General features: G+C 57.5%; 1 protein-coding gene across 1 annotated transcript; it reads right to left on the bottom strand.

The window, feature by feature from the left end:
* Positions 1 to 346: 346 nt before the first annotated feature.
* On the bottom strand, positions 347 to 9,043 carry C1QTNF6 (C1q and TNF related 6). The gene is made up of 3 exons (XM_048218003.2): positions 8,828 to 9,043; positions 5,805 to 6,060; positions 347 to 2,693 (listed from the first exon to the last, which is right to left on the bottom strand). Exons 2-3 carry the CDS (start codon positions 6,052 to 6,054, stop codon positions 2,146 to 2,148), a joined length of 798 nt encoding a protein of 265 aa, XP_048073960.1. The 5' UTR covers positions 6,055 to 6,060; positions 8,828 to 9,043; the 3' UTR covers positions 347 to 2,145.
* Between the last annotated feature and the right edge of the window lie 1,376 nt (positions 9,044 to 10,419).

Genomic DNA, 10,419 nt, shown 5'->3' with positions numbered 1-10,419 from the left:
GCACACAGTAGGTGCTCAGCGGGTGTGGTTCAAAGGATGAACGAGGTGCTCACCAGGCCAACCTCTTTCTTCTGATCCCTATGGCTGCCCCATGAGACCGATTATCTTCATCCCCATTTTATAGACAAGGAAACGGAAGCTCGGATGTGTGGGGACTGGCCTGAGGCCACAGTCAGGGCATGGCCCAGCCGACTCCGAGCTGGCTCCACTAACTTCAAGGCATACCAGCTGATGAGTGCCCAAAGGGGTGGTGTGGGGTGGGGAGCACACGGAAGGGAGCCCTGCAGTGGCACCCCAGCAGAACCGGGCCTGGCCGCCCTCCCAAGGGGGGCAGAGGGAGCCGAGCAGAAAGAACCAGCCTGAATTGCCAAAAAGACACACACGCTTTAATCACTCCGGACAAGCAGGGCAGGGGCGAAGTCAGGCGAGGGGTGGCTGCGTAGCACCAGGCTTCACGGCGCTTGGTCGGGTCCTGCTGCCAGCCCCCAGCCACTTAGCCATGACTCTGTCGGCTATGAGTGAGCACCAGAGACCGCCGCCAGGGCCACCTCTGCCCTGGAGTCGGCATCAGCACCAACGGGTAGAGGCCATTTCCCTCTGGAAAGAGGTTCAGGCCGCCTGGGATAAGGAGAGAAGGCCGGAGACCGCCAGGCTGCCCCACCCTGGGAGAGGGAGAAAGGACAGAAGGCCCGATGTCCCTTGCCTGGCCTTGGTCTCTCCCGGTGCCTGTCTTGGCATCATGGCTCAGAGGAGGCTCCCCCGTGGCTGACCTGGAATGTTACCCGCTTCAGTTCCCTAGACCTGCTGAGGGGTACGAAGCCCGGCCCATGGCCCTGTGGCTTGTGTGAGAGCAGCATCTGGCCGCAGGGGGATCTGCCGGGTGGGAGCCGCCCACCAGGGTCTCAGCACCTTAACCAGGCCTGGAAAGCCAGGGACATTGGGCTGGCGAGAGGGGCCAAGGAGGGTCAGAGAGCACCTGGGGACAGACGTCAGTGTCTGACAGCGGCCGGGAGCCTGGGAGAATGGAGGCCCAAGCACCTTTGGGAGGGTGGGCTGACAGGGTGGGGAAGGGGATGTGTGAGGAGGGGAGGGGTCCTCGCAGGGTACCGTACCGGGTCTATGGGGAGCTGTGGGTCTGGGCTCCCTTCCCCGAGGGCCCTCTTCACCCCCAAATGCTGCAGGCCCCTGGATCCTCCCCTCATAGCACCCTTGCCCTGACCAAGGCCCCCCTGGGGTTTGCTATAATGAAGGGCATTGGGCAGGAAGGAAAGGAATGGACAAGTGTAAGGATACCCCCACCCTGGGGGCTCTATCCCACCTTGGGGAGCTGCGGGTAGGGAGGCGCCACGGTGGCTGAACGCCCAGACACAGACTTCTGTGATGAGAGCCCCGTGCACTTATCTGGGGCTGGTTCCCCGATCCTTGTCTCCCCACCCTGGCTGAACTGGGCGCTCACCAAGGGCAGGGCCAGTCTGATCCACTGCAGCTCCTCCCCCACCGCCCCCACCAAGAGCCTGCCCAGAGTGAGAGCTCAGCAAGCATTTGATGAATGAATGAGTGAACAGCGGCTGCATGGGGGGGTGCACAAGAGAGTGACAGAGAAGGTGGAAGGAGCGAGAGGACAGGGGAAGGTGGGGGGCTCCTAGAGGGACAAGAGAAGTGAAGGACGTCGGGAAGAGTCTAGAATGTTTGGAGGATTCCAGAATGTTTAGGAAGTCTAAGAATGTGCAAGTTCTAGAACCTAGACTCAAGTGGGGACCATAGACCAGCAGCATCCCCATCACCCAGGCACTTCTTAGCCGTGCAGAACCCTGGGCCCGTTCCAGAAGCAGAAGCAGAATCTGCATGTTAGGCCCGTCCCTAGGTGGTTCACACGCACATTCAAGTGTGAGAGGTGCTGATCTAAACAGCTGGGAACATTCTAGAATAGTTAGGTTAGAGGACTTCTTAAAATACGTGCAAGAGAGGAGAGAGAGAGAGAGAGAGAGAGAGGTGTCGGAGGGAAGGAAAGAAGAGGAAGCCCACCCAGAATGCCAGGTCCCGGGGCCCACTTTACAGAGGGGCACACCAAGGCCCTGCAGGAGGACGGCCCCGCCCACACCCCGCCCCCCCGCCCCTGGGGCCAGGGCCCCCCTGCTGGGGGCACTAATCATCCTCAGGCTTGATGAGGTGGCCGCTGAAGGTGATGTAGGTGTCCACGTCGTCGCTGTAGACAGCGTTCTCCCGCTCGCGCTTGAAGAGACGCACCCAGACGCGGTCCCCGGGCGCCAGCGCCAGCATCACGCTCTGGCTCTGCATGATGCTGCGGTCGCTGGGCTGCGCGTACAGGATGACAGCCGCCTCCTCGTTGTGCACCACGTGCACGTACGTCTCCTTGAAGTTCCAGCTGTGCACGTTGAGGCTGAAGAAGTAGAGGCCGCGCAGCGGGGCGACGAAGTGGCCGGCCACCAGGTCGAAGTGCCCGTCGGGGTTGACGAAGACGGTGTCGAAGAGCAGCGGCTGGAAGCCCTCGCTGCTGTGCAGGGCCGTCTTGCGGCCCACCGAGAAGGCGGAGAAGCGCATCTGGCATGGGCTGCCGGGGCTGCCTGCCTGCCCCTTGGAGCCCTTGGGGCCCTGCGGGCCGCGCTCCCCCCGGGCACCCTCCCGGCCCAGCTTCCCCGGCGTGCCCAGCAGGCCTCGGTCCCCTTTGTCACCTGTGGGGACAAGAAGGGGAAAGTCAGGGCAGGCACCCGGGCCTGCACCGAGGGAGAACCTGCCACCAGAAGGTTGGCCAGAGAAGAGCCAGCATTTACTGAGCACCTACTGCATGCCAGCCATCACCTCCTTGAATGCCCCTCTAAAGAAGATACCATGACCATCTCCACTCACAGGAAGGTGCAGTGACTCACCCAGGGTCACACAGCTCAGGAGAAGCAGGAAAGGCAAGACTCAGGATGGTCTGTCTTCCACCTGCCCGTTCCCCTCCCCCTACAGCGAAGGTGTGATAACGTTCCCTGGGAAGCCAGGCCTGAACCCCAAGAGTCGCTACATCCAGCCTGACTCCAGTGGAGATGGGGGGTGTGCAGGACGCACTTCGCATTTTTTTTTTAATTTAAATTCAATTTAGTTAACATATAGTGTAGTATTACTCATTTTGGGGTAGAATCCAGTGATTCACCAGTTGTATAGAACACCCAGTGCTCCTTACATCCCGCGCCCTCCTTAATGCCCATCCCCCAGTTACCCCCTCCCCCCCACCTCCCCTCCAGCAGCCCTCAGTTTGTTTCCGAGAGTGAAGAGTCTCCTATGGTTTGACTCCCTCTCTGTTTTCCTCTGATTTTAATTTTCCTTCCCTTCCCTTATGTTCATGTTTGTTCCTTAAGTTCCACATGTGAGTGAAATCATATGGTAGCTGTCTTGCTCTGACCGACTTATTTCGCTCAGCGTAATCCCCTCTAGTTCCATCCACGTCGTTGCAAGTGGCAAGAGCTTATTCTTTTGGACGGCTGACTCGCGCTTGGCACTTCTGACCCAGAGAAGAAGCCAAGAGAAACACCTCCGTCTACCTGAAGGGAGAGGCCCTGGTTAGCCGCGGGCAGCCCTTGGTTGGCATTACGTCCCACTGGGCATTTCACGGTCAGGGTCTTGGTTACTTTGTCTCTATCTTGAAGAGGATCACAGGAACCTCACAGGGGTGGTCCTGGGCCCTCAACAAAATATCCTGTGGAAGCGTGCTCTACGGACCGCAAATAGCAGGCAGCAGGGTCCCCCCAGCAACGCTCGGCCCGCCCCGACTGCCCGGGGGTCCAGCACATCTCACCTCGTCCTTAGGCACACACGCCCCTGCCCAGCCTTTGCTCCAGGCTGACCTTGACCACAGGAGGAGCAGGTGACCCCCTATGTCTTGAGATACCTGATCCCAAATATTTCCCTGCCGCCTGTCCCACTGCCTGAACTCCCACCACAAGCCACTCCCCTTTGAGAGATCTGCACAGCCCCCGTGTCTTCCCAAGGTCTCCTGGGACCACGGCAATATTGCCGGAAGGAGTAGGAAGGAAGGTGTAGACCTTTGGGGGACGAGCCAGGAAAGAAGCAGGGAGAGGGGGGCCCATGATCTACAGAGGTTTGGCCCCACAGCCTCAATGGAGAAGGACCTCCTCACGTGCACAGCACTTTATAGTTTGCAGGGCATCTTTTTTTTTTTTTTTTTTTTTTTTTTTATTAGCAGGCATGACTTGGTTTTATTGTGGTATGTCCATTCAGAGGACCAGGTCTGCTAGGATTTTGTCACAGGGGCTTCAAAACCAGGGATTTAAAGCAAATTAAGAAGAGCAGCCTAATTCATGCGTTCACTAGACAGTGTCCATACTCTTGCTACAGCTATGAAAGAAACTGCCTCTCTGCCCCAGCCCCGAGGGAGGGGGGTGAAAGGTGGTCCTAGGAAGGGGTTACCTTCTCCTTTTTACAAATGAGGAGGCAAGCCGGGGACGGAGAGACCAGCCTGACCCATACAGTGAGGGAGCTAAGCAGCTGGGGCTGGGACCCAGGACTCCTGACGCCAGCCAGGGGCCTCCTGCCACAGCCAAGGGTCCACCCGGCCCGGCAGGCAGCAAAGGCTGGCCCAGGGATGTCCTCCTAAACCTGGGTTTTTAGGAGGATGGTGTGAAGGAAGTCCCTTCAGCGGCCAGGCAGCTCCTTAGCCTCAGGCTGGGGCTCTGGGGGCCTTGGGGAAGATGGGATGTTCGAGGAAGGGAGGCGTCCTCCCCCATGAAATCTGAGGGCCGGAAGTCTCAGAAGCCAGCGGACCCCTGGCTGGAGGATGGAGTGGCCCCATGGAGACTTCAGGGATGGATCCTGGCTTTGCTCCTGACAGCTGTGTGCTCCTGGGAGAGCTCCTCCCCTCTGGGAGGCTCAGTTTCCCCCTCTGCGAAGTGGGAGGAATGACAAAGTACCGACCTCTTGGGGTTGTTGGCAGCACAACCCCAGGTGAAGGGTGTCCAGGGCCTCGCCCCAGCCCTAGCTGTTCACAGACCCTAGCAGCAGAAGCCTCTTCCTGGCTTTCAAGGACAGGGAGCCCGCTCTCACCTGGACAGCGCTAGTGGCTGCCCATAGGTCTCCCTACTTTCACCCTTGTCCCCCACTAGACATTCTCCACAAGACAGTAGAGGGATCCATTTTGCAACCTCAGTGAGATCAGATCCCTCTGCTCGAACCCTCCCCTGCTCCCCATTCTCAGTCAGGGAAACTCAAGTCTGACCCGGCCCCTGTTTCATCTCCAACTTCAGTTCCTCCTCTTGTCCCCTGCTCCTTAAACACACCAGGCCCCCTCCTGCCCCAGGGCCTTTGCACCTGCCGCTCATGCTCCTTGGACTACTCTTCTGCAGATATCCACATGGCTTCTCCCTCACCTTCTCAATGAACCGACACTGACCACCCCATTTCATATGCAACCTATCCCCCGCACGTGCACTCCTGATGCCCCTTACCCTGCTCGACCTTGGCACCGCCATCCCATTTCTCACCATCAAACGTTCTGTCTCATTAACTTGGGCAATATATGTATTGCTCGCTGTCTGCCTCTCCCACGAGAACGGCAGTCTGCACTTCTGTCTGGTTTGCTCCTGCTCCGTCCTCGGAATTCAGAACAGTCCTGGCACACAGTAGTTGCTCAATAAATGCACGAATGACAGAAAGGGTCTGGGAAAATTTCTGTCTGGGTTTTTTCTGCTCCCTCCACCTCACCGACCCCAGCCCAAGGAGAGGGCCCCACGCCCTCCCCGTCCCCAGCCAGGCCAGTCTAGCCTGAGCCACGGGCGGGTACTCACCCTTCAGGATGGTGATGTTAATGTAGGGCCTGACCTCAGGCAGCAGGTATGGGAGGGCAGCCGGAGAGGCCGAGGACACTGCTTCATCGGCAGGGGTCAGGGGGTCCTCAGAGTCACAGCACCGCTGACAGTACACAGGGGGACCCGAGGCCACGGCTTCCCCAGAGGAGGGCTCCTCGGCGGGGACCCCAAACATCAAGAGAGGGTGCAAGAGCGCTGCGCAGAGGAGGCCCAGGGCAGCTGTCCCCATGGTGACCTGGAGCAAGGAAGGAGAGGCGGAGACTCTATTCAAGGGAGTGTGCGCACGGTGCAGGTGCACCTGACACCACTCAGGGACGGAGTGCGAGTGTCCCCATTCAACAGATGAGAAGACTGAGACCTACACAGAGAAGCAATTTCTTCAAGGTCACGAAGAGACTGGTGGCCATGCAGGGCCCTCAGGCCGAGTCCCCTGGAACCCAGTCCCCAGGGATTTCCGGCACACGTGGGCCTGGAAAGGAAACCCCTCTAAAGAGAGCCACAGCCAGGAACAGATGAGGGTCCCGGGAAGCCTTTGCTGGGGTGGGCGAGAAAGATGTTCCCGCCACCATGTGTCCTAACCAATAAGACTGTGAAATGCTCCCCCCATCCCCGCCCCGCCCACCTCCCTTTGGCTTGTTTTCTTGCCACGGACCCCTCCACCTCCAGCAAGCAGAGGCCACAGGTGCAGCATGAGGGAGGCTAGTGGGCCCTTGGGACAAAAGCAAATGATTCTGCAGGCTTGTTCTTCGGGAGAGGGGTCGAGCGGCTGAGCCCATGGTCTGGCACATTGAGTACCATGGTCTTGACAAAGATCTGGGAAAGTTCATTTATTCTAGCAGTCAGGAAGCAACATCCATCAGAGAAAATGCACGGGGTTATGCACAGTGACGCTGTTACTGTATGTTTGAGAATTCAGGAGGAGGTATGCAGAATTGCCCACTGCAGACCACTGCTAGCCTGCCTGTACAGCGTGCGCAAGGCAGAGGCAGATACCTCTCTGTGCCGACAGGTTAGAAACAAAAGAAGAAAAGAAGTCATTTTTGGAGGAATGCAACACTGAGGGCGTGTAGGTTGGCAAGGGCTGTTGTCAACCCACCTCCCCCTCAGCACCTTTGTGCAGTCAACAACCCACGCAGCTCTACCTTACACAGAGGCCCCAAGGCTCTGGAGTTCATTCATTGGAAGATGGTTGTGTCAATCATCATAGACCTACCAATCAGCTGCCAAGGGGGTAAATTGGAATTAAGGAGCAAGACTAGGAGGTCTGGAAGATTCAAAGGGATCGGAGAAGTCCAAGGGTTTATGAAGATGGGTCTTTGACCCTGGCCAAGAGAGGTTCCAGAGCTCCAGGAGAGGGGCAGGAAGTGGCCAGGACAGCAGACACTGGGGACAGGCTGGGGCTGGGTGGGCAGGAAGCCCAGCAAAGAGCCTTTGAGGTGGTAGCAGTGTTTGGGGGCTGGCATGTTATCGCAGGATCAGAAACTCGGCTCTTGAAACCAGACTGGTTTTTACACTTCTGGCGTTTCTTTGTTTATTTCCTTTTTGTTCCTTTAACATTTAGTACAATTCAAAAATATTTTTTCTGTGGTTAATACATGTAGAGAAGGTAAAATTATTATTATTTTTTTTAAAGTACTATTCTATCTTCACCAAGCACTGAGGTAAGGAGTGGGTTTTAAAGGGCTTGAGCTACCCCCCAACACACACACACACACACACACACACACACACACACACACACACACGCTCTCTCCACCGTGCTAGGGGCTGGGTAGTAGCAGGGGAAGGGGGGGCAGGCAGTCCCCAGAGATACCACCCCTCTCTTAGAGGTGACCGTTCCCGAGCTCCACCCTGGTCTGCTTTCCTGGTTCTGCTCAACAAGGCAGATCAACTTCTCAGAGATCAACATTCTCTCTGTCCAATATTATCACCCTCGGCCAGTGTTTGTAAATGTCGCATCTCTGTGATTTTTGAGAAGAGCAAAAATCCCCTTTTTCCTGGCCATAGATGTGACTTTATGGGAAAGGGTGAGGCCTTAGGGTTGGCCCTAAGATCCCATGATAGTTTACAAGCTGTGTGACCTCCGGCTGGTAGCTTAACCTCTCTGGGCTTCCCCCGCTGCTCCTTGACACTTACAAGGAGGTGAAACCAATGCCCAGCTCCCAGGTTATTTGGGAGGATCTGAATGCAGGGAAAGTGCCTGACTTGTAAAAGACTCTTAATACAAAGGAGAGCAGGGGGACTAGTCAATAACATTGCAATAACATTGTACGGTGACTACACTTATCAGTGGTGAGCTCTGAGTAATGTATAGAATTGCCGAATGACTATGTTGCGTGCCTGAAACGAATGTAACATTGTATGTCAATGACACTTCAATAATAAACAAATAAGATTTAAAAAGTGTTCCTTCCTGTGACAGACAAAGCCTCTTCCCAGTGCCTACTTGGATTAGGAAGAACAGAATTTTGCCCGGAGGACTGGCATGGTTGGGGATGTTTCTGTTGGCAGAGGCCAGATGGGAGTCAAAAGCTCTGAGACAGAACTGTGACCTGGGGAGAGCAGGAAGCAGGAAGCAAAGCAGCCTTGAACAAGAGTAGTAATAACCACAGCCACGATCATGGACTGGTCCTGGGGGAGGGCTCCAGGCAGGGATCGAGGGTGGGGGACCGTGCCATCTGGAGTGATTTGGGGGGTCCCTGCTGCCTCCACTCAGGAGCTGGGAGCTCTCTGGGATGGGAGGGGGCTGGGCCTGCTGAGCTGAGCTGGTGAGTGTCCGGGCAGCAGGGCAGCCCTTCACCCAGGGGGCTTTGGGGCTTTGTTCTCAGTCAGCAGGAGGGAAGGGGGGAAGGAGAGCTAGAGGGGCTGGGGGCAGGGGGCAGAGGGAGAGAGCAGAACCCAAGATGTGTCTAGGAAGAGAGGAGGGAGGAAGGGAATTCCGGGCTCTGACTCCAGCCCCCTGGGCCTTGCTGGAGGAAGTTACAGGACCTTTCATCACTCACCCTGCGTCCAGCAGCCTCCACAGCGGCTCACGGACCCCCGACCTCTGGGCAGTGCCTGGCTCCTTGGCCCATGTCTGCTTGTTGCTGGCCTAGACCCCCAGGCCGAGCTGAAGAGGGAGGGAGAAAAGGAGGGAGAGAGGCGGAGGGAGGGCGGAGGGAGCGGGCTGAGCTGGCTTCCCACTTCCCTCCTCCCTGCTCCCTCCCCTCCAGCCTCTGGGATCTTCGGGAGATAAAGGGAGCCAAGGGAGCTGGGGATTTCCTTTGCTTAACTCTTTGGTGGTCCAGTGGGGTCTGGTTTGATTCCGAGACCCAACAGAGTCAGAGAAGGAAGGGGCCCGAGGCCCCTCGAGGTACAGGCTGGAAAATCGAGGGACAGGAAGGGTCAGGAGCCCCCCAAGTTGCTCAGAAAGGGGGAGGCAGTGCTGGAATCCGGGGTGAAGGGTGGGCTTGGCCTATTTGCTCTGCGTGGCAGGGGCAGGATGCAGAGTGGAAAGGTCACGGGCGCCCGCCTGCAGCTCCAAGTTCTAATCCTGGCACTGCTGCCCACTGGCATGGGACTTGGGCCCATCCCTTGACCTCTCAGTCCCTAGGTGTCTGCAGAACTCCAGTCCCCAGCCCCCTTGCGTCAGGCCCAGGGGAGGCTCAGCACTTGTCCAGTGAGTCGATGAGCAGGGATTACCCCCTCAGGTATCAGGTAAGGGCTGGGCAGCCAGGTCAACACCCCTCTCCCCAATGGACGCCGAAGTCCCTCTTCTCCGCCTGGAAATCTCCCCTGATTGGTCCATCCCGTGGGTCTTCTGGAGCCAACCCCTCTTTGGAAATGACCCCCCGAGAAGGGTCCTGTTCACAGGAGGGACAGGCTGTGTAGTGTGCCCCTGGGCCTGGGCCGGGTCCTGCCCAGCTTCCCTCCGGATGGGCTGTGGAGGTTTTCCAAAGGCTGCAGCCCTGGGACCCTGGGGTCGGAGACCCCTGTGCAGACTGTCTCCAATGTCCCTCCTGCTCCAGCACCCTCTCCTTCCGCACTGGCTGAGGACCTACTGCCTGGGTCGGGCCCCATCTTTGCAGGGGCTTTTGGTAGCTGAAGGGTGTTCCCATCCATTATTTCACCTAAGCCGACCCCAGCCTTGCACTTTCCCAGGGTCACAAAGCTAGTGAAGAGGAGCCACAACCCCACAGAAAGGAAGGGGTCCCCACCCCACTGGAGTCCTATGAACATGCCTGGGCGTGGGGGATGACGGGGGGGGGGCTGGCAAAGGCTGCAGTTCCCTGTCTGTCCCTGGAAAGAGGGAGGTGGTGACATGACAGCCCTCTGTACAGAAATGTTGAGATCCAAGGGGGATGGATTTCCGTCTGGGGCTTTGGGCACTGAACCCTCATCCCCACACTGAGCGTGTGGACAGAATGGCCCCGCCTATGTATCTTTGACCAGGTCTCATCTCTGGACCTCGGTTTTTCTAGCAGTCTTGGGGATAATCAAACAGCTGTACATCAGGCCTGGAAGGACCCTGAGAGATGGCCTGACCCAATTACTTAATGTGACCCGCAGAGACTCTGTGACTCAGGACAGACCCCAGTCTTTGGCTCAAGGTCAC

Source organism: Ursus arctos, unplaced genomic scaffold, assembly GCF_023065955.2.
Source record: "Ursus arctos isolate Adak ecotype North America unplaced genomic scaffold, UrsArc2.0 scaffold_21, whole genome shotgun sequence".
Lineage (NCBI taxonomy): Eukaryota > Metazoa > Chordata > Mammalia > Carnivora > Ursidae > Ursus > Ursus arctos.
This window is presented reverse-complemented; position numbering and strand designations above follow the sequence as displayed.

Coding starts and splice junctions, on each gene's coding strand:
- C1QTNF6 (XM_048218003.2), bottom strand. CDS start 6,054: ATGGGGACAGCTGCCCTGGGCCTCCTCTGCGCAGCGCTCTTGCACCCT. Junction 2,694..5,804: donor TAACATCACCATCCTGAAGG/GTGAGTACCCGC, acceptor TTGTCCCCACAG/GTGACAAAGGGGACCGAGGC.